This window comes from Perca flavescens, chromosome 21 (genome assembly GCF_004354835.1).
Source record: "Perca flavescens isolate YP-PL-M2 chromosome 21, PFLA_1.0, whole genome shotgun sequence".
Classification (NCBI taxonomy): Eukaryota; Metazoa; Chordata; class Actinopteri; order Perciformes; family Percidae; genus Perca; species Perca flavescens.
In genome coordinates, this window is record NC_041351.1 from 25957588 (window position 1) to 25981986 (window position 24399).

The window sequence follows — 24399 nt, forward strand, 5'->3', positions numbered from 1 at the left end:
GAAACTGAGCTCAGAGACTGTGTGTGAGCTTGCAACATAACTTGTAAAGGTGTTTTTAAATGTGACACAAGGAGCGGGTCCAGACACCATCAAGGTTGCATCTTTAAGAGAGTATTGTCGCGGTTATTTGCTGACAAAATTCTCTCTTCTAGGTTAGATGAAGCTAATGCCAAGCTTTTTTTTTTTTTTCTTTACTTTGTGTCTTACCACTTACTTACTTTGTTGCAGTACTCTGACTTCTCCTTCATACTCTGTCTCTCTACCTTCTCCACCAATGGGACCATCATTATGCCCTTTGGATGTTAAATTAGACGTACTATAACTGAAGTATAGTACCCACATTCCACTTATAGGGCAAGACAAACAGTTTGGCATCCGACTGGGAGCATTGTCAAAGAGCGCTGTTTGCCAATGTTCATTCTCTGCCATGACCAGCGGGCATATCCGAGAGCCTGTCTTCCCCATGTCAGCCTAAATGAGCTCCTCGACGCTCAAGAGGCGTGGGAGGAGATGGGAGAAAGATGGACGTAGTGAAAAGGAGGACAGAGACAAGGGAAAGAGAAATAAAGAAAGACAGTACATGAGACCTGTGATGCAGAGAGACTCTGACTGTACTGACTAAACAATATGCCTGTATGATGTTCCATGGGTAGTCAGCTGGGTGCATTTGTTAGCAGGGGAAGCATTGTTTGGGGCTCAGAGCATCTGTCAGGGTATAAGGGAAGCTCGCCCGCTGCAGACAGCCCCACAGACAGACAGACAGACACCCACAACTCTCTAATCGCTCTCCTCTGAGTTGAACAAAGCAATGAAAGATCAGGACAGAGAGGATGAGATAGTCTGCCAAACTCGGCTGAAGAGAAGGAAAACAAAGTTCTCTCTCCTTCTTAGTTTGTCAGCGCTGTGCCGTTTGATTGGTACAACGAACAGCTAAGCCTGCGAGTCGACTCTTATATAGAGTTGCCATATGGTGTTTTGTTTTGCTCAGGCACACTACACAATAAATGTGGGATGTCATGATTGACACCATTAAGCAATGAAATGGAGTAGAGAGACACAGATCATTCACACACACTCTGGAAAACATCTTGACTTTTGTTGATTTAGAGTTGCGATAATTCTGGCTCAGATCGAATCTTCAATACGCACAACCATGCAGATATTCACACACACAGGCACACCACCCATCCGCACCATTACACAGTGGATTTAGCTCAGATATGAAGGCAGATCAGATTCAGCTGGCTTTACCCCCAGAGATGGTTCTGTTGATTGGAATAACTTCTGGGGCTGGAAGCACACAACATCTGCTTGCCTCTGCCTCTGCCTCCTGGGTGACAGTGCGCAGAGGGGAACAAACAGTGCCTAGGCGCCTCTTTGTCCCCTTCCTCATCCTATACGGCACCTGTTATGTGAGGCACCCAGATACTGCAGAGTTCTGCCTGACTGCATAACGAACGGCCCTGTGGGAAAGCCGACACGTCACACAGGCCTGCTCTAGAGACACATTAATCATCTATCATCCACTAAACACTCATCTGCTCTTTGTCATCATTGACTCTTTTCATTTAGGCTTTTTTAAGGATGGAGAGAAGTATAAATTCCAAACAGAAAAACACTATTTATTCTCAGACACGTTAAGGTGCATTACCCCCACCTAGACTAAGCTCACTGATCTGCTCTGTAGCTTTTAGGAAATCCATTGAAGAAAAAGTTCTGATGTTTGCAAGTTCTTTCTTCACCTCATTTAGGACTATGTCCTCTACAGCTACAAGCCCCGGACAGCCCCGGCCCAATTCAACCACCATTTATGATCATATATATGAGCATTATAGCAGACACAGGTCTGCTAACCACTCCCCCACACCAGCCTTCAGTGTGGTAGCCCCCAACATCTGGGACTCTCTCTTGGAGAAATCTGTAATGCCACATCTCAGGACATATTCAAATGATTCCTCAAACCCACCTGTTCACCACAGCCTACAGACTCGGTTAAATCCGTTTTTTCCCATCAAACTTTGCAACCACTAATCCATTTATTAGTTGTGTTTTGTTCTGTTTGTGTGTTCATTGTTTTGCCTTCATGTAAAGCGCCCTTGGGTCCTTGAAAAGCACTATAAAAATCCATTACAGATTTTATTATATTAATATATATAGCCGTCTATAGCCACGACAAATTATTTTTAGTCACTCAATCCAGATTTTACAAATGTCTTAAAGGTCCCATGGCATGAACATTTCACTTTATGAGGTTTATTAACATTAATATGCATTCCCCAGTCTGCCTAGTATTAGGGGACCACTAAGGTCTATATAAAAGAGACTTCAGATACAGTATTAGGGGACCACTAAGGTCTATATAAAAGAGACTTCAGATACAGTATTAGGGGACCACTAAGGTCTATGTAAAAGTGACTTCAGATACAGTATTAGGGGACCACTAAGGTCTATATAAAAGAGACTTCAGATACAGTATTAGGGGACCACTAAGGTCTATATAAAAGAGACTTCAGATACAGTATTAGGGGACCACTAAGGCCTATATAAAAGAGACTTCAGATACAGTATTAGGGGACCACTAGAGCACCATGTCATGGGACCTTTAAAACTATGCTGTGGTCAGTTGAGGAACTGCAGACGTTCCTCTGTTTGGTTGCTGATGAAAGGATCCAGAGAGAGAACACGCTGTGTTTGTGTCGTGTTGAAGATGATGTCACAGCAGTTTCATATGCCGTCGCTATGACGATCAGCTGAGAATCCCGCCTACACTGAGGAGGTACTATCTCCAGTGGGAAATCAAAGTAATGGTAGCAAAAGTGAGTCAAACTGAGTTGAGTCATACCATGCATCCTTCTGAAATTTAGCATTAGTTAATTAGCACTCATTTACTACTCTGTATAATAAATCCCATTCTCGGTGTCAGGCACACTCTCTCTCTTTGTTTATCCGTTGGACTTGATTTGCAAATATTGCACACCAAAAACATATAGTTTTCGCTGTATTTTATATTTCATATTCTGTGCAATAATAACTGACAGTGATGTCACCCATTGGTTTGTGGGCTGCCGTTTTGAAACCCGAGTGTCGCCATCTTGGTTTTTTACTTTATTTTTCCATACTTTTGCAAACAGAATACAGACATGCAGCAATGGATAGATACATCAATAGAAAATATACATTGGAGAAAGGCAAGTGAAATTGCCTACTATACATCCATGTAGCACAAAGCTATATGGCCCTTAGAAAGAACGGACCAAACCAAAAAAGAGAGAAATGCAAAAGACAACAGATGTGACGAGAGGGTGGAGCTGGGGAGGATGAGGCAGCCAAGCCAGTGTTGTTTATGGTTGCAATGGGGCCATTATTTTCTGAGTTTCTTTGGCACACCTACTAACATCTAGTTCACTTAATAGCCATTGATTTACCCACAGTGACTGAGCTGTGTTTACCTCCTTGTTGTGATGTAAATGGGCCAAATCAGCCTCTGGAATCAAACTCCAAACCTTCATCTCTCCCCTCTCCGCCCAGGGCATTCTCTTCTGTACCGCAGAGTGTCTGAAAGCCCCTCCAGACCTGCTAAAAATCTATCTGCACGAGTCCAACCGGGTCTACAGAGACAAGCTGCTGGAGGAGCAGGACTTCCAGGCATTTGATAAGCTGCAGGCGGACACAGTGAAAAAGTTCTACGAGGTGAGAGTTTTACAAAGTTCAGCAGAGGAAGACAAAAGGGGGAGGCTGGAGAATGTGGGGGAGGAGTGGGAAATCATTAGGCTGCCTGCTTTGTGTCTGGACCTGGACATCAGTGGCCAACACAGCGAGGAGAAAGAGGAGAGGAGAAAAAGGAATGCTGGGGGCCAGTAGAGGGTTGGAGAGAATATTAATCAGTGTGGTATGGGGTCTGGCTGTCAGGGTCTGCGCTGTCAGCCCGGCAAATTGGAAAACATTTTAATGGTTTTCTGTCCACTGCTCCCCTCACTACCTCTCTACTGGCTCTATGGCATGAACACTAGTCATGCCACAATGAAGAGCCTGACATGTATATGTGTACACACACCCACACACGGAGAGGGAGATAGAATAATACTCACCACTCCAGAATATATTATTCAGAGATTGCACCTTCCGTAAACTTAGGACACTTTGCCCTGTGCCACAGAGCAATATGCAGCACGCTTTATGCCATTTTTACATGCAAACAAGAAAGCCTTTAGATACTGTGGCACTGTGAGGAAGTGCACTTGATACTATGACAATGAAGACTGCACCGGAACACAATATAGATGTGAATTTTTAACTAAGTGGCACACACAGTCTCTCCAGTGAACTATTCGGGGCCCAACAGTTGCCAGAGTGATTGTATCGTAACTTTGTTGTGTTGACAATAAAGTTTATTTTCTTATCTAAGGGAGAAAATGAACTAGGTCACCCTCTGCACAGCTGTGCTATTCAGCTGTGTTCCTGACTTCTTTGTTTTGTTTCTTTATTTACATGTATAATAAAAAAGATACAATATATGATTTGCAAGGGAATGTGAAGGAGAATTGCCTAAAAACCCTCCAGGGGCTTGAAAAGTGGCAATCTCCAGGCAGCATATTACAGGAAATAATCACGTCTCTGTAATATACACAACTTGGATGTATCCATCAATAATTTTACACACACATCAATAACCCTGATTCATATTACATGCAAGTCTACACAAACAGCATCATTAGCAGACTAAGGGCATAGCTTCATGTGACATGGCCGAGTCTTCACCAAGAAAGACAGAGGAGAAAATAAATGCACATAGAAAAAGCAAGCAATAATCATGAAAGACCTTTAAATGTATTTAAAGGAAGATATTGGTTGGTTAAAATAAGTACTTTCAGGACTCTTTTAAATGCTGTGAAGACCAATTCAAACAAGGCAAAGAATTCCACTAAACAATAATGTTATGCGGACAGGGGTAGTGTGTGTGTGTGTAGGTCTGTATGTTTACCACTGCAATATGTGTGTGTGCGTCACTACCTGAGGACATGGAGGAGACTCTGGAGCAGACCAGGGAGATGAACCTGTTCTGCCACTTTGCCCGTGGGCTGGGGGAGGCCAGGTACATGGCTGCCGAGTCCTGGAGCAGCCTGACTAAAACCCTGCTGGAGGTGCTGGACGGCTACAATGAGGTCAACGCCACACTAAACCTGGTGCTATTTGAGGACGCCATGGCTCACATGTGAGTGCAAGTTTTGGAACCCCAGGGACTGTGTGTGTGTGGGGGGGGGGAAGTGTTTTTGTCACTTTCTTTATTGTCTGTCAAGGAACTCAGTTGGCTTCCCAGTTAGTTCAGGATTTACAGTTCTATTTTACAGAATGTCAAAAGACAAATCTGTTCAAAGTAATCCAGCATGCATCATGATGGCTAACACAAATGTAGAGGACAGGTTCGATGTGCTTCAGTCTAAAAATGTTTAAAACAAAACAAACTATTAACCCCTCTAAAGTCCCTTAAATTGGAAAAGCAACCCTTGTGCACACTGTTTGATATTATCATTTATTCTTAATCACTTAACATTGAAGCTATTTGAACATTGAAGCAAACTCAACACAAACTCCCTCTGACTGAAGTGTAAGCTGAAGCGTAAGCGATGAAAGCAGTTCAAGTGTAAGAGATAAAATCAGCCGAAGTGTCAGAGATAAAAGCAGCTGAAGTGTAAGAGATGGAACTAGCTGAAGTGTCCAGTTGAAGTGTTTTTGACAAAACAACCTCAAATAAAGCAACACAAATGAAATGAAGGCAATTCATTTTAAAAATGGACACAAGAGGACCATCCATCTCGTTTTACTGAAGGCACAAAGATTCTCCGGAGCACAGTGATCTTTGACACATTTGGTGCTGGTACATCTGAGTGGTGAAGATGGTGATGACAGGCGGTATAAAGGCAGAGAGAGGAGACACAAACTACCTGTGTTTGTTTGTCTGATGAGTCAGAGGTTGTCTTTATCTGGCTTGCCTCCCCCTTGCTTTTTTTTAACGATATCTCACCCTTCCATCTTTCCCTCCCCTGACTGTCTTCACCTCCACATGTAGCTGCCGTATAAACCGAATCCTGGAGTCTCCGCGGGGGAATGCGCTGCTGGTCGGAGTGGGCGGCAGCGGCAAGCAGAGTTTGACCCGACTGGCCGCCTTCATCTCCAATCTGGAGGTTTTCCAGATCACCTTGAGAAAAGGATACAGTATCACCGACCTCAAGGTTTGAGGGGGATTACATTGCAAAGATACACCACACTGCAAAAAAAAACATCCATCTGAACAATTTAATTAGTCACATATGAAGTATTTAAAGATTTAAATGTAGTGGCCGGGTTGGTTCAGTGGGTAGGGCAGGCGCACATATACTTCGAGGCCTCGACGCAGAGTTCCAGGGTTCGAGTCCGACCTGTGACGATTTCCTGCATGTCTTCCCCCCTCTCTCTCCCCTTTCTCACCTAGCTGTCCTATCAATTAAAGACAGAAAAGCCCAAAAAATAATCTTAAAAAAAAAGATTTAAATGTAAACATGTAGGTGTATCTGAGTGAAATACCTGTCCTGGTAATCCACAAAGGGACTCAGGTGTCAAGGCAAAATAACAGCCCAATCTCATTATGTGTGTCTTTCTCTCACTCCGTGTCTTTCTCTCTCCCTGTCACCCAGAGTGACCTGGCGTCCCTCTACATCAAAGCTGGCGTGAAGAATATTGGCACCGTGTTCCTAATGACTGACGCCCAAGTGGCAGACGAGAAGTTCCTTGTTCTGGTCAACGATCTGTTGGCATCAGGTAACAGCCGGATTCCCTAATTACTGTGTGTCATGTTTTTGCAAGAGAGAAATGTTTTTGCTTTGCCACGGCCACAAATCACTGTGGTGCCATTTCTGCAGCTTCACCTATCAACTACAACGCATCATTGTGAAGAATTGCAAGCAAGGCTGGATTCACATCCAGCTTTATACCTGACATGTGAAGGCTGCCATACAAAAAGCACTATGCAAATGACTATAGAGCTATTCTCAATATACTAATATTGGCAGTTCAATAGTTTGGCAGTTAGTCAGTCCCTCCAGAAAAACGCGATTATGCAATCGCACAATTCAATGCATAATCAGCCAAAGTCTGCATATTTATGTGGGGGCCGCATTTCTTTCAAATACGCCGCACTTTCGCCGCATAAATTGCAGATTTCCACGCAAAATATGCAGAGCTTGCATGATTTCATAATCCCCGCATTTTCGTTGCAAAAAAGTCACATATATCTTAGCAGAAAGTTGAAAAATTTTGCGTTTACTTCACACAAGAGCAGCCATTTTCCCTTGTTGCCATGGGAACGTTATGAAGTGACGTAATTACGCAACGTGAACATCATCAAAAAGCAGGGTGTTGGGGGAATCACTTTTTTTTCTCTTTTTCATAAAACCGCAGTTTTTGCAAGTTCCCGCAATTTTTGCAAGTTCCCGCAATTTTTGCAAGTTCCCGCAATTTCATTGTATAAAATTGCATAAATATCCCGCATATTCCATCACATTTTTTAAGAAAACATGCCGCATAATCAAGGATTTTTGCCCGCAAATATCACAGTGGGAGGACTGGTTTGTATGCACAAATTAATGTACATATAATTTTTCTATAGCACTGGAAATTATGGCCTAAACCAACAGATACAACAACTTTAGCACACTACTTTCAATTTAACATCTGAAGACATAAAGCAAGAGCATGCACTTCTACAAGGAAAAAAGAATCCAATCTCCCCCTTATAAATAAAAATAAATAAAATACTTTCTCAGTTCAGTACATTACAGTACAGCAGTCTGGTCTGATATGACCAGTAGCTTGGTGGCTAATGTTAGCTAATTTTAGGTTGATATTGCTGTAACTGACATTACTGAGTCAGTTTGTTGACTTTATGACTCCTTCTACAGTTATACTGCATGCTACAGTTAATGCTAGAAGTGCAGAACACAGAGTAAAAACTCCACAGCAAAGTGACTTGTTTATGAACCTGCCGTCTGTCTACGTTCCAATCCGTGTAATAGCAGTTGTTCAGATGTAATCAGTGAAGACATTTCAAATGTTAAAAAAAATATTATAAGAGAAATTCAGTACACTGTTGACTATAAGATAACATTTTAATAACCGCTCACATAGCCAATAGTAGTCAGCACAGTAAACATGCCAGCAGATTAGCTCGCCGGCGGCAGCACAAGCTCGCCTACCCACACAGTTGTAAGGAATAGCTGCTCATATCTACAATTTTTTCCATGTGCTCATTGACTACAGTTTAAACCAACAACCAACTTTCAGATTACCGGTAATATTGGCCAGATGAAATTACTGTGCCAGAGGTTGAAATATCATCTATTAAATCAGCATGTTTCGTTGATTGTTGTGAAAATTATTAAATGAACTGCTGCCAGCAGCTCAGCAGCATCTGTGTCCAATCAAAATGACGTCAGTGGGACAGTTAGCACTGCTACCCAAACAGAAACCAGCTGACCTGAACACTGTCAGACTGAATAACTGATCAATCTGGTTATCAGACTAGGTTACAGTAAAGGTCCGGTTTTATCTTTTGCCCTAATGTTACGCCAGATCCAGCCTGTAGCCAACCAGAGGTTCCATTATTACTTATTTAAAAAAAGAGCACATCTGAACTCAGATCAGTCAAGATAGTGGTGTATATATATGTCGACAGTTCTTTCTCTGCCGTGACTCGAAGCAGATCTCTGCATTTGCACAAGCCCTCTGTATGAACTCCTGCTGCCACCACCTCTATTAACACACTTAGATTTGATAAAAGAGTCTTAAAGGCTACATCTACACCGCTACATTTTGGTTTTTAAGTTTTGAGCCAAAAGTGCTAAACTAACATGCCCAAACCTCATATCTCATCAACATTCTTGTATACTGGGCATAAACAGGAGGCAGCGTGGAGACGCTGCCCACAGCTGGTAGTTGCCATGGTAATGTTAGTAGCTTTAGTCTCAGAGAACGAGACGTCGTGACCAATAAGACCCAATCAGGAGGACAAACGTTGGCGTCAGTGTTGGTGTTGCCAAAGGTCTCCGTTTGCGGCCGTTGAGACTGCAACACAACCCCGCAGATTCCAGACCAAAACGGGTCAGAAGGGTTTTCAAATGTGTCCGGTTTAGGGGCTCGGATACGCCAGAGCAGAGGGAATGAGAGGGGAAAACACCAGAGCAGGGGGAATGAGAGGGGGAAACGTAGCAGAAGACATTCCTTTTTAAACCAAAACGTAGCAGTGTAAATGTAGCCTTGAGCTTAGTGTCAGTTCAGATCCTTAGAAGATAAGTCAGTTCTAGAGAGTTCTCGCCAAAGTTTAGCTCTCTAACAGAAACCAATCACAATGAGTGCTTCCCACGATCTCAGTGGTCTTCCCAGTGGTAACGTGGCTCATTTCATTAATTCAAGGAGAGATTCCTGACCTGTTCCCAGACGACGAGGTGGAGAACATTATTGGCAGCGTGAGGCCAGAGGTCCGCGGCTCGGGACTGATGGATACAAGGGAGAACTGCTGGAAGTTCTTCATCGACCGGGTTCGCAGACAGCTCAAGGTGAACCAGTCAGATAGTCAGACAAGTACAACAAGCTGTGTGTGTTCTGCATTTCACTACTCATCATCCAGAAAAGGTTGTTATCCTTGGCTTTCCTTCCAGATCCTGTATATGATCTTAATATAGCAATAGCATGCCGCCTCACACTGTAATTGACCATTCCAAAATAAAATAAGATCCTCATACCTGGATAAACATCTGGCTTTGTGATGAGCCTTTCCCTCGACATGTTTCGGTGCTGACATTTTCAGATGAACTTGACTGCTTTTGGAGGCAGTCGACGACATTAAAATTTACCAGCATTACCAGAAAAGCCGGCATTTAGCTGCAGATAATTTTACCGACGTGTAGCCGCCTTGTTCCCCCTGGAGAGAGAGGGATTCCAGGGGGTTGTTCATCCTGTCATTATTACAGTGTTCACCGCCACCGCCCACATCCTCCCCCCCCACCCCCCGCCTAGCTCCCAGATCAAGCCTCCCTGTGTTGGAGAGGAATAAATTGGGAAGGCAAATCCCATGGACACGAGCTTGTAAAGAGTGGATTTATAACAATTTGGCTGTCTGGATGGACAGGGTAATGTCGGTAATCTGATTCAGAACTATCTGTGCATGGTGAGGTTTAAATCCTGAGCCAAACATTTAAATCACTATTACAATCAGACCTGGGAGCAGTGGTTCCCAACCTGGCTGTCGTTAGAGGACTCTAAAGCGGTTGCGAGATGATTACTGAATAGGAAGTGTGTGGTTTGTGATGATTTATTTATTTGGAAACTTATTTGGTAGGATATTATGACCTAAATCCTTAAAATGGGATCTGCATTATCTGGGGAACCTCAGGTGGTACTGTGGTTAAAAGGTGCACAATCCCAAATAAATGTTCCCTTTATTCAAATATCCACAAAGTAATTGACACATGGCAAACCTACTGCCAGGTAGTACTGTGGGGAACATGTTAAGATTCTGTGCGTATTCAGCTGTGGGCATTGCCCTTGATGGATAGTTGTATTGGGGTGTAAGATAAACCCATACATGCTGTATACAGCAGGCAGAGATACAGCTACAACGACTCAAAAACACTGATTCAAATTCTGTGTCAACTGACGTGTCTGTCTTCTGGACATTAAATAGTCCGTATACTGTTCCAATTTCAATTCTGTTTTGTTGATAGTGTTAAATCCTAACAGAAGTTATCTCGGAACCCTTTACAGACAGAGTAGGTCTAGACCACACTCAATGTTTTGACTTTCCCCCAATAGCAAGCGTTTGGTGCGACAGTGGCGAGGAAAAATGTTCCTTTCCACAGCGCCTCTAGGGGCCCACAGCTAATTTTTGCTCCAGGGCCCCCCTGGTTGAATACAAATAATGCTGTAGCCTTAGGGCAGCTTCAGTGTGTAAAGCCATTGTCACAGGAAATGTAAGATAAGTTTGCAGCTCCTTGCTTATCATCAGTTGTGTCTTTGGGTGTACCTTCTGCATGTTTGTTTCTAATGGTTTCGAGCATCTGGCTGAGCTTCTCAACAAGCCAGCTGTTAGTCTCCAACAGTGAAAATCAGTCTGACGCAGCCCACAGCTCAAAACACTCTTTTAATTCACATGCTTGCTGGAGGCTTTATTTGCTTAATGATGTAGCTGCAAATAATTAATTCACAGTTTCCTATTTCTTCCCCATTAAAGGGTTTGTTTGGGGAGTTTTTCCTCCTCCGAATCGAGGATCAAAAGACAGAGGGTGTCGTATGCTGTGTGCTCACTGAGGCAAATTGTGATTTGTGATATTGGGCTATATGAATAAAATTGATTTGACGCGACCGTAAAGAAGTGCTAATCAGAGCAGGAATCCCCTGCCTTTGTTTTATCAGCGTGCCTGTGTCTCCAGAACCTGACTGTGATTTGGATGTGCTTGTGTTGCAGGTGGCTCTGTGTTTCTCTCCTGTGGGAAGTAAACTGAGGGTCCGCAGCAGGAAGTTCCCTGCCGTGGTGAACTGTACAGCGATCGACTGGTTCCACGAATGGCCGCAGGAGGCGCTGGAGTCGGTCAGCTTCAAGTTCCTCCAGGAGGTGGAGAATATCGAAGTGAGAACAGATCATACGTTAATATACACGCGGGGATGAAGCCACCCACAAAAATGATGTTCACTCTCCGAAAATATCATTTCGAACGTCAGGCTCCGCGACACAAAGAATGTGATATTAATTTCAAAAGCCAAAACCAGAAGCCCTGAAAATTAAATTCCGGAGCCCAAGCATCAGGAAATATTGCTTTCCAGCCAAATCTTTTATTAATGTGAAGTAACCAGTTCTGTGATTTATACCTCTTGCAGCCCCCGGTGAAGGAGTCAGTCAGTAAATTCATGGCATACGTCCACATGAGTGTCAATCAGACTTCCAAGGAGTATCTGGCCAACGAGCGACGCTACAACTACACCACGCCCAAGTCTTTCCTGGAGCAGATCAAGCTGTACCGCAGTCTGCTGGGTCACAGGAGCAAAGATCTCACCACCAAGATGGAGCGGCTGGAGAACGGCCTGCAGAAGCTCAACAGCACCTCCGCTCAGGTAATGCGCACTTCTCACACTCCACCCTGACCCACCATAGCACTGTACATCTGTAACGTCTTTGAAAATCTATTTATTTTGTATCCTACCTAATTCATTTTCTAATTTCTAGTATTTGGGACCCATGACCTCCATATTTACATCAGAGAATTCCCATGACTAGCAGTAGAAGTGGATTGCAGTAATAGTGGTAGTACTATTAATAGTAGTAGTGATTGTAGTAATAATGGTAGTCACCATTTTTAAAACTGTACAAGGTTCATTTATTTGTCATTTTACAACACAGGATTGCACAGTGAAATACAAGTTGTAGCCTCTTCATGACTCACACGTAGAGAAAAAAAATAAAGTAGTAGTAATTGTTGTCGTAGTATCTAATATAATAGCATCATTAGTAGTAGGGGTTATCTATCCCTACGCAGCCAATCACCTTACTGAGCTGTACGTAGAGCAGAAAAGTACCTGGCTGACTTTTTGTCCTTTCTTTATTTTGTCATGAGTAATGTTTATTTGCATCATTTGATATTTCCCTACTTGGATATCTACACCTGGATCCATTTGTCCAAATGTTTACCATCTCCACACCTTTGCAGAAGAGAGCTATATGAATAATGCAACACAAGGTCTGAGTGTGAAGCAGCCCTAATTATAGTGGCTCTACTACACTGTGCAAGTGGATGGAAAACCACACACGTGTCATTTCACCCCTACATACTGTGCATCTCCACTGCTTTGCATAAACATGCCCACACAAACCCACTCACAAAAAAATCACACACATGCACAAACACCCCTTACACATAAGTGACATCAATGTGTTGAAAGCCACAGAGTGTCCTGTGTTTTTCTTTCTCATCGCCATTTTACTGTAGGAAGTAGCCAACACACACACACACACACACACACACACGTATAATGGCTGTATGGTAATTGAGAAGCCTTCTAATTAGAGAGCACAGCCTTTACAGCAGCAGGCCAGCATTACTGCACCCTGTGCTTGTTGGTGCATCCACACTGATGGCTGCGCTACTCTAAGAACTGTTATTTAACATTCTGTGCAAGAGAATCTGTAGCACATGGTAAACAAGAAGGGTTAAAGTGTGTGTGTGTGTGTGTGTGTGTGTGTGTGTGTGTGTGTGTGTGTGGTGGGGGTTGTATGAGTCATCCAGAGGACACATTAGATTCCTTGTTTTTGTCCTCCTTAATTTGTGAAGGGTGTGTGTGTGTGTGTGTGAGATGGTGTGTCGGAGTGTGGATTCAGTGTACCACAGCGCATGCCCACTCACCGTCTCATAAACACTCACACACACATGCTCCCGCCTCTCTTTTTGTGACAATGTAGTTGTACAAGTATAGTTACAAAAAAGTAGAAGCAGTAGTAGTCCTAGCAATACTAGTCTAGGTGCAAGTAGTAATATTAGTTATATAATAATAGCAGTTTCAGTCACCAGAGTGGTGTTTAAATGGAAAAACTTCACTTCATCTTCGTTGCATTGTGGGATATAGGCTATAAAGGCTCTCCGTGCGTAGTGTTCTGTTTTACGGCATACTGTAGTATTTCTTTTTTTTTTTTTAAAGATGATTTTTTTGGGGCTTTTCCCTTTATTAGATAGTGACAGTGGATAGACAGGATAGGGGGAGAGAGACGGGAAATGACACGCGGGGAAATGACGGGGAAATGACACGCAGCAGGGTGGCACATGCTCTTACTGGGTGAGCTAGAGGCCACCCTGCATACTGTAATATTTCACCGGTAGTAGGACTGACATAACAACATTAAATTAAAGAAATGAAAACCATGATAACATCTCTTGAATAAATGTTGAGTTATGTAGATTTATAGTTTTAACAGTGCCAATGAAAGCAAAGTCAGCTTCTCTGCTGCAGTCCCGAACTGACAGAAAAAAAAATTGTGCTGAGCGTCATGAAAAAAAACTCAATAAAAAAGAATCAATAGATTAAATTTCGTGACTATTTCGCGAACTGCCTTGAGACTGGGTCTTTTCCTGCCTAAGAAACAATTGTTCTAATGTACATGTCAGCAGCTTGTCTTCTACAGTCAGGAGCAGAGATGGATTTCCATCTGCAGGGGATAAACACAGAAGCCGCTCAGATGTATTGAATATCACCCATGTCTCCTACCAATTAGTTTGTCCTTCCCTCACCCCCCCCCCCCCCACCCCATTCATCATGTTGATGGCTCACTTGGTGCTCGTCTAATGTTCGACTGAATCTTTTGCACGGAATCGTCGCAACCCGAAAGGGTCGTCTCCCCTCTGGCCTGATTTTCTGTTTGTTAATTAGCTGAAAGACAGGCATGAAAAACAGTCTGTTTTTATTTCCCCAGTGCAACATTGTGATGCAGTTTGACGCTAACGCAGAGTCCTATTTGTCAGGGAGTTATGAGCATTTTGTAACAGCTTTAATTTATCTTTACGACTGACCTTGGTCTGTGCATTTGTGTGTGTGTGCGCACGTGCATGTGTGTGTACTAAAGCTTTTATTTTTTCCAGATATGCATGCCATCCATCTTTTTCTGCCCCTTCCTCTAAGATTCTTTTCTAGTAATGGATTCAATGGTCACGTGGTTGGTCCATGGCACAATCCCGCAAGGCACATAAATGTTCCGTGCACAGGTTCAGGCCCTTTGTCTTCATTGTTGTGAAGAATTGAGGAGATGTTTAGGTTTCATTAAAACTGACATTGAAACTGCCACCGGGCTCAATCAGTGAGTGTGTTACTAATAAAAAAAAACGATCGGCCCTTCAAATCCGCCTGAGAGATTCAATTAGATGATAGCAATAGATTCATTAGTGGCCATGATATACACACTTATTGCTACATTTATCATTAAATGAGACGGCAGTAGATTATTGTCAGAAGCCCAGCCTGTGCTTTGTATTAGTGCAGGTGTTCTTTTTTTCCTCCCATCGGATGTAGACTGCACACGCTCTGTCAGTTCACAACTTAAAGGTTCTATGACATGCTTCTTTTTGGATGCTTTTATATAGGCCTTAATGGTCCCCTAATACTGAATCTGAACCTTGCTCCTTATGACCTCATAAGGAGAAGGTTCCAGATCGGCCCATCTGAGCTTTCATTTTCTCAAAGGCAGAGCAGGATAACCAGGGCTCGGTTTACACCCTTCGCCATTTCTATCCACTGGGGGACCATAGGCAGGCTGGGGGAATGCATATTAATGTTAAAAAAAAACCTCATAAAGTGAAATTTTCATGCCATGGGACCTTTAATGTTTTGGGAATTTGCTAGCTTGTTTTATTTCCGAGAGTGAGATGAGGAAATGAATATATAGCTCAGGTCTTTGGTGTGGGGAAGTGGTTAGCGTAGCTTAGCATGAACAGAATAGGCAGGGAGCATGCTCTCCTGGCCAAAGTTCAGAATACACCAACCAATACTACCACAATACATTAACACAATGACTGTGATGAGTGCAGTGAGAGAAGTGTTTCTGTGTGAACAGCAGCTGGGTTGCCAAGTCTGCTAGCATCTTATCCTGTCTCATGTACCACCTCCCTTTTTAAATAATGCAGCTGTTCACATTTCTGATTTTGTTCTTAATAAACATTAAATCATATTAAAAAGTGTTTGTCTTCATAGGTGTAATTTTGATACTGTTGCCTCTTCTTCCAGTCAGCTAATCGCTAATAATAAACAAGGGAACTATATGACCTCTGTCAAAGGCAAGGCAAACTGATGGAAACATGCAGGTTACAGATGTATGAGGAAGGAAATAATTGTTTTTTGGTTATTGTTGGAGCAATGATTTAAACAGCATTTAATGATCAAGCATACTTTCTATAATGTTGGTTAGTTAAGTGTATTGATATGTCATTCTTTGTAAGTAGATCATATTTTTGTATATAACATCGATAAAGTAACAGTCGATATTTCCCTCTAAAAAAAAAGAGCAGAAGGATGAAAAAAAGCACAACATGAAAATGCTAAAGTAAAGTACAAGTACATACTGGTTGACTGATGAGCCTACAAAACACAAACACACAAACACGCACGCACATACCTACACGCACGCACGCACACACACACACACACACACACACACACACACACACACACACACACACATATGGAAGTTTGAATTGGGAAAGCCTGAGATTTGATTGTGTTCCAGTGAATATGATCCCCAGTTGACCCAAATGTACAGGCCCCGCCCCCTGACCTGTCTGTCCTCTGATAGGTGGATGAGCTCAAGGCCAAGCTGGCTGCTCAGGAAGTGGAACTCAAACACAAGAACGAGGACGCTGACAAGCTGATCCAGGCAAGAACCCGTGCTCCTTTTTAGACTGCAAAAGATATCATTGTTGAATATTTTCTCACTTACAATACAGTAGCGCTCGTGGTACATGCGCATAGATTAACATCTCTATTGGGATTTATTTGTATCTTCTGCATGCTGTACTTTTGTTGCTGCCACTCAAAATTGGTCAGCATTTAAAGTTGTGTTGTGCAAACTTTTTAGTTGTAGTTCTACTCTATTCTTCCCAGTTTTAACTGAGCACTAAATGGCTTGTTGCTGTGAAAGCTACAGTACGCCACTGATATTAACCCGGTGTGCTGTCCCCAGGTGGTTGGGATAGAAACTGAGAAGGTATCCAAGGAGAAGGCAGTAGCAGATGAGGAAGAGCAAAAAGTGGCGGCCATTGCTGTGGTGGTCAGCGGCAAACAGAGAGACTGCGAGGAGGACTTAGCCAAGGCTGAACCAGCTCTGCTCGCTGCTCAGGATGCCCTCAACACTCTTAATAAGGTCACTTACTCTCATATCCCACCGTGTACTATTGATTTGCTCCATCAGACTCTTCTCTCTTAGTTTTCTTCTTTTTTTCAGAGTTGTGTTCTTCTCTCTTTGTTTGATTTAGTTTTCAGCGTCTGTGGAATAAGTTCTGTCCACACAGCCTTGAACTGGAGATTAGCTTATTGAATCACAGGCTTTAAAATAATGTCTTCTCTATGTTCTTACGGGCATTTGACTTCATCCTCGCATCCCCTGTAGGTTTATGAGCAGCCTCTGGGATTTAAAAAAAACACCCTCTGTGTTTAAAAGGTGCTCTCTGTTCAAACAAGCAGAACAGACAGTTCAATCCATGCGTGGAGCTCTCTAAAGATGCCCTAATTAGAAGTCTCTGTTGTCTTCTCAAAGTCAGCACAGGTTCTTCTTCCCTTAGTCTAATCCTATCCTTTTTTCTCTCTTATTTCCCCCCAGCAGGCAGCAGAGATATGCACTTGTTCAAACTCAATTAAATCGTAGTTCTTTCATTTTTTCATCCATTATTCCCTCTATCTTTTCTACCACAGAACAACCTGACAGAGTTGAAGTCGTTCGGCTCTCCGGTGGCGGCAGTGACCAACGTCACAGCGGCAGTCATGGTCCTGTCTGCGCCCGGCGGCAAAGTCCCAAAGGACCGCAGCTGGAAAGCTGCTAAGGTGATGATGGCCAAAGTGGACACGTTCCTGGACTCTCTGATAAACTTCAACAAGGAGAACATCCCCGAGGCTTGCCTGAAAGCTATTAGGCCCTACCTGCAGGTGAGCATCTCAATTAGCCCTGATTCATTAAAGTTAGACGCTAACAGCGCACAGTGTGAATGTCTGCCGCTTGGCAAGTTCAACTAATAAGTCATACATTTAGCAGGGGCGTGACTACCATGACAGTGGCACATTACAGTGGCACATTACAGCTGCCAAACGTCCCTTAATAATGTCTCGGTAATTAAGCGGCACATTTAACAGACACCCTGATTATGAAGTTCAACGGAGCAGATAGTAGGTATGTCACTGCAGCAGAGAGCCAAAATTCACTATGTACGCCACACTGATTCAGTCTCACACTATCGATGTAGCAGGATTTTATAAATCCTGGTCATCACACAACAAACATCACACTACAAGAAAGAATATTTTGCTCCTTTTCAAAAAACAGAGAAGTTGAGTAGAGAAACATGACTGAAATCTGGTGAATCCGTGTTTAACTTTGTATTTGCTGATCTGTTGGATCTTCTCCAGGACCCAGAGTTCCAGCCAGACCTGGTGGCCTCCAAGTCGAACGCAGCGGCCGGCCTGTGCTCCTGGGTCTTAAACATTGTCAAGTTCTACGAGGTTTACTGCGAGGTGGAGCCCAAGCGTCAGGCTCTGAGCAAGGCCAACGCAGAGCTGGCTGCCGCACAGGAGAAGCTCGCCGCCATCAAGAGCAAGATCAATGTAAGCCTTCACATTGGACTGAGGACACAGGCCAAGTATCTATTTTAAATGACGGCAATTTAAATAGCTAAAATCCTGAGGATATATCATTCAACAAAGGACTTGATGCTCTTCACTGACACTAACACTAAAGAGTAATCTTTGTTGGTGGGCCGACTTATGTACAGAACACAATGTGGGCTGTCAAATGACTTGTGGGAGCCAGAAATGTCAGCACCTAGCTACATCACCAACTCTATTAAACCCACAAGATGTGCAGTTCAAAAAGAAATAAAATAAAAACAACCAGAGGCAATAAGTTAAAGATAGATTCAGGATATGAATTATTTGAGTGACAGTTGACCCACAAGCTCTGCCTGTAGTGAATGATACACCAGCATCTTTTCATCGATACAACGCTACTGTAAGTGCTATCAAAACCTTTTACTGTTCATTAATCTAAAACCCAGCCCATCGACCTAAAACCCCTATTGATAAAAGCAGCTGTAAATAATTGTTCCTCATTGGCGTTTGACATTCAGCACATCAGCCCCAGCAGAGCGCGGCGCTCAGGGTGCTGCGTCGGCTGCTCAAATCAAACTCTGCCGAGTGAGGACTCCTCCTAATAAGATCCAGCATGACTTGTCGCTGTCATTTTTCAGCTCTCAGTCAGCTCTCAGTCAGATTACTTGAGTGGAGAGTGGGTTCGGAGCCAAGGGGAATTAGCAATCCTCAAACTAATCTACTGAACCTGTGTGTCTCTCCACCGATTAATCCTGTTTGTCCTTGTGCTAATTGCTTCCATATGCCAAATAAATCCATAGCAGAGGGAATGATAAGTTGCTTCCAACTTTTTGCACACTCCCAAGTTTCTTTCATAGAGAGACTTTAGCTATGTTTGTTCTTTGTCTTTGAGGATTCTTTATGACGCTGTCTCTCTTTCTGTGTGTGTGTGTGTGTGTGTGTGTGTGTGTGTGTGTGTGTGTGTGTGTGTGTGTGTGTGTGTGTGTGTGTGTGTGTGTGTGTGTGTGTGTGTGTGTGTGTGTGTGTGTGTGTGTTTGTGGCCTATCAGCACCTTAATGAGAACCTGGCCAAGCTGACAGCCAAGTTTGAGAAAGCCACTGCAGACAAGCTGAAGTGCCAACAGGAAGCCGAGTCAACCGCACGCACCATTTCCCTGGCCAACCGCCTGGTGAGGGGGGCAACAGCGGGGTCACACACACACGCATGAACACACACACACACACACTTTCCCATCCGACCCACATGCTCCTTCCCTCAGATAGATATAATGTAGATGGGTACAAACCAGTATTTATACACATATATACCCACAAACTCGTTTCTCTCTTTCCTAAATGCACGTTATGTACGGGTGAAAACCAATATGAATACGTTGTTATGAAAAGAAAATGCATTCTGATCGAATTCTAAAAATCGCACAGCTCTTCAGAGTCTCAGTCAAATCCAGACACACTGGCCGATGCCAGTGCGTCTGACTGAGACTCTGAAGAGCTCCTTTACAGTGTTGTCATGCTCGCCGTTGTCCACAGATACAAAAACGCACTCAGAACTTGGCTCACAGTCATCACCAGAGTATTCCAATTATAAACATATGATTTTAAAGGTCCCATGTGTTGGAATTTCTCCCATTTAGCATTGAGATCATATATTGCAATCAACTCTCTCGCACCACGCCTTTCAAAGTACGTATTACAGCTACGGTAGCCTTCACACTTCAAAAGTCTCTTGCTCTTTTCAATATCCTTTTTCTTTTTCTGGGCGAAGAAGAAGACTCCTGTTCCTGAAATTTGTATTTTGAATATGTGTGGTCCTTCATGTTTCCTTCTTCAAACTTCCCGGGGCCAGGAAGCTACAATACCCATTAGCAGCACCTGTGAGTTTATCATTTCACAGCGAAAACGCGAAAGGCGGAGCAGTATGTCCTGTATGTCCCTTACCGGCTAACGTATTTCAAGATGGAGCATGAATATGGAGCGTCTACCCCAGTTCATGCGGATGCAAATGTAAAATTTCAAGACAGAAGGAATACTTGGAATTGATGGTGGTGGGAAATATTCATGAAAAAAGGACAAGTTTGTGAACGGGCGACACAGATTTTGATAATGAACAACTAAACACGTTACACACTGGACCTTTAAGTTAAATATTCAGACATTTCACAATGTTTATCCTCAATAACTTTCACCAGTCTTCTTCACCATTTGCAGTGCAGGATAAAGCTTGGCTGATATTCAAACCTAAAATGAGATCATTATTGATCCCACGTTGTTACAGCAACTCAAGAGTCAAAAAGCAAAGGAAAAAAAAGGGACTGATTGATAAAAGACAAAGACAAAAATACAAATAAAATAAAGTGGCTATATACACCTTTCGCTTTTGCAGATATTTACACAATTGATAATCGCACAATTGCGTAGTTGCACCCATAATTGTAATACACACATGGTGTGTAGCATTTTACCAGAAGAAAACTAAAATATATAAATATAATTGCACAGTAAAGTCTGTCATGTTGTAAGTGGTGGTTAGACAACAACTGTTACAGTATGTTATGTTTGTGTCAAAGAAATATTAAAATGAATGTAGGTACATGGGGGAAAATATTATGTCATACATGTTGTTTTGTAAGCAGCTTTCCTTACACATCCACCGCATAATTCTGAACAGAAAAATAAATACGGCCCGGCATTTATACACACCATACTCAAAAGCTATTTTTATATCTGCTTGTTAGTGCAGCTGTCGCTTTCTTAGGTGCACATGTTTACACGCACACACACACACATAAATCCGACCACCACGGGCAGTGTGTAAATCGCAGCAAAAAAGATTGTTGACACGGTTAGTATGATAATCTAAATTATTAAGAGGAAGATTTCAAAAGGCCTGACGGGAGCAACAAAAACACAAAGGTTGTGCACGTCTGCTTGTCAGTCACAAATAGCTTTACAAACACAGTCAACGTGCTGAAGTGTGCAGTGTCTCTGTGATGTATGCTGCAAAGTTACAGTATGTGTAAAGTGCGGGGCCTCTCCAGTTTGGAAGAGATGGGATATTAAGGTGAACTTTATTGATCCCTGAAGGGAAATAGGATCATTGCTGCAGTAAAGAGTAGAGGTGTTGGTACACGAGCAGAGAGGTGATAAAGAATATGAAAACCTAATAAAAATGGACTTGTAGGTAGCAAGGCATTGTTGTTCTGGAGATTTCCTGATGTTCACGAGGCTGTGTATCGCATCGATGACGGCAGCCATAAAGCTCCTTTTAGATCTAATTTGACAGGATGCCCAGGAGGAATAGATAATGGAAAACATTGTCCCTGTGTTTCAGGTGGGGGGTCTAGCATCGGAAAATGTGCGCTGGGCGGAGGCCGTAGAAAACTTCAAGAAACAGGAGAGGACTCTGTGTGGGGACATGCTCCTCATCACCGCCTTCATCTCCTACCTTGGATACTTCACCAAACGCTACCGGCTCCAGCTCATGGACAACACCTGGAGGCCATATCTCAGTCAGCTGGAGGTGGGTGGCCTTAAAGTTAGTCTATATCAATGACGTTCCACTTCCAGGATTGCTCCAGTGCTCCCTCGTTTCGGCCGGATGTCCGTCCCCTTCCTCTTTCTTTGTGTTGGCGTTCTAAACTCTGGTGGATTTCTGAGGACTATGGTCTGCTCCTCAGATCTCTGCAGGATAAATCCAGACAGCTGATCTGTCCAATCACAGTTTTCTTTTGCACGACTAAAACAACTTTTGAACGTACACATGTTCCAACAAAACAAGTTCCTTCCCGAGGCTATTTTGCAGAGGCACCGTGGCTCTGTCCGGCACTTAGCACCGCCAAAACGATTGTGATGCGGAATTTCCAGCGGCACCTGAACGATCCCGGAAGTGGAACGTCGTGGATATAGACTCTACAACTCCACTGTTTTATATGTAAACGTTGCTTAGCGTAAACTTGTTCCACTCTTTAGACTTAGCCACTGTGGTAAAAATAATTACAACTTCATACGTAACCATCTCTATCATCTTTAAGATTCCCATCCCAGTGACCCCTGACCTGGACCCTCTGACCATGCTGACAGACGGCGCCGACATCGCGGCATGGCAGAACGAGGGGCTGCCCGCCGACAGGATGTCTACTGAGAACGCCACAATTCTCACTTCCTGCCAGCGCTGGCCCCTCATGGTGGACCCCCAGCTGCAAGGCATCAAGTGGATCAAAACCAAATACGGCGAGAACCTACGCGTTATCCGCATCGGACAGAGAGGGTAAGAGGCTTTATGGTGAAATGTGCTCATGGTCATATTTTGGAGAAGGTGTTGACAGAGGGGTTCTGCTGTCCTGTCCTCAGCTACCTGGATGCCGTAGAGCGAGCTCTGGCAGCAGGTGATGTGGTTCTGATCGAGAACTTGGAGGAAACATTGGATCCAGTTCTTGGACCTCTGCTGGGCAGAGAAACCATTAAGAAGGGCAGGTAAAGAAGACCTTTACGTTGTGAGTCAGACCTGGGTATTCAATGCAATTTTTGTTATAGTGTCAGACATTTAACAGAAGTTCAGTCAGGACACTTTACAGATCCTATGTTGTCAGGAGTGGGACCTGCTGCTGCCAGATATCTCTGGTCTTGATGTGTCCAGTGATATACCTGGTACACTTCACAACGCTGTGTCACCACCTCAGAGGATTTGCCCCCTCTAATCAACAGGGCTGTGATAGAAACATGAGCAAATATGAACCATTGTTTTTTATTAAAAATCTTTTAGATAACACAAAACCATGGATGTATTATAGCCTATTGACTTCACAAAACACTCCGCAGCTGTAGCCTCTCTCTCTCTCTCTCTCTCTCTCTCTCTCTCTCTCTCTCTCTCTCTCTCTCTCTCTCTCTCTCTCTCTCTCTCTTTCTTTGTCATTGGCAGCCATCCAATTATTATGACCTCATCCACATTCTAAAAAATCATAGGAGGAATACGCCACCGTTTGTTGAAATAGGGTTATTCACCGTCTCCTCTATATGTATATACTGTAGGTGGACAAATGCATTTTTGTCTCAGTGCATGCATTGTCTTAGTTTGGCAGCGCCGCCGCTAGCTTAGCTTAGGGTAGTGAATGGAATCCTATGTTGCCGGTTAGCATGTCGTGAGTAAAAGTGTCCCAACAACAAGAAAAAAAAACGTAATTACTTCTTGTGGCCTGCGTATTCACGAGTCCAAATAGCAATGCAGATTAAGACTAGACGATTTCCTAGGCAGATATTGACTTGGGACTATATTGGGTGGAAGGCTACAGTCAAAGCACTGCTAAGGGTCGATCTATCCCGTAAAATAACCACGTGTCATGTTTACAGTAATCACTTACTCTGTGGGCAGCTGTTTATTGGGTCCATTCAGCGTTTTTTCCAGTTGACTTTATCGCCCCGGAAAATAAGTTGAGGACTACAGGATGGATCAACGGCGAGAAATCCACGGTAGCTGTGTCACAACTGCAGGCGCGCTCATTTCAGTCAGCATATGTTGGCATATTCCCCCACACTCGCACCAACAGATCGTGTTGGCTCTCATCCTCACGTCCTCGGGCTGTTGAGCGATCTCAACCTCCTCCTCCTGTCGTTCTGTTTGCAAAAACGCAGCTCCTCTTCTGAAAACTCTGGTTCGTAGAGGTAGGCGTCTGGATCTTGACTGTCTGAGAAGTCATCCTCTTCGTCTCTCACAAAATCCGCCATGTTCATCGCCATTCACTGTCTACTGTAGGAAAAATAGCCAGCTAATATCCACGCCGGTATGTTGACAGAAGTTGGGGGTTTTCAGGTGCTGCGTGATATCTCTGTGCCCAAGTAGCAGTGCTTCGGCTGTAGCCTACTTCCAACCAATATAGTCCCATGTCAATATCTGCCTAGGAAATCGTCTAGTCTTAATCTGCATTGCTATTTGTACTTGTTGTGAATACGCAGGCCACAAGAAGTAGTTCGTTTTTTTGTTGTTGTTTTTGGGTCACTTTACTGACGACATGGTAACCGGCAACATAGG

At 43.4% G+C, this 24399-nt stretch overlaps 1 protein-coding gene across 1 annotated transcript in view; it reads left to right on the forward strand.

The window, feature by feature from the left end:
- The window catches only part of dnah9 (dynein, axonemal, heavy chain 9), a 136257-nt gene that overhangs the window by 71038 nt on the left and 40820 nt on the right, over positions 1–24399 (forward strand). The window contains exons 49-63 of the mRNA XM_028566995.1: positions 3529–3690; positions 5016–5212; positions 6068–6230; positions 6672–6795; positions 9445–9587; positions 11495–11656; positions 11905–12138; positions 16355–16435; positions 16742–16921; positions 17470–17700; positions 18178–18372; positions 19424–19543; positions 21706–21894; positions 22406–22641; positions 22725–22847. Coding sequence (XP_028422796.1) covers positions 3529–3690; positions 5016–5212; positions 6068–6230; positions 6672–6795; positions 9445–9587; positions 11495–11656; positions 11905–12138; positions 16355–16435; positions 16742–16921; positions 17470–17700; positions 18178–18372; positions 19424–19543; positions 21706–21894; positions 22406–22641; positions 22725–22847 — 2540 coding nt within the window. The remainder of the gene's footprint in view (positions 1–3528; positions 3691–5015; positions 5213–6067; positions 6231–6671; positions 6796–9444; positions 9588–11494; positions 11657–11904; positions 12139–16354; positions 16436–16741; positions 16922–17469; positions 17701–18177; positions 18373–19423; positions 19544–21705; positions 21895–22405; positions 22642–22724; positions 22848–24399) is intronic.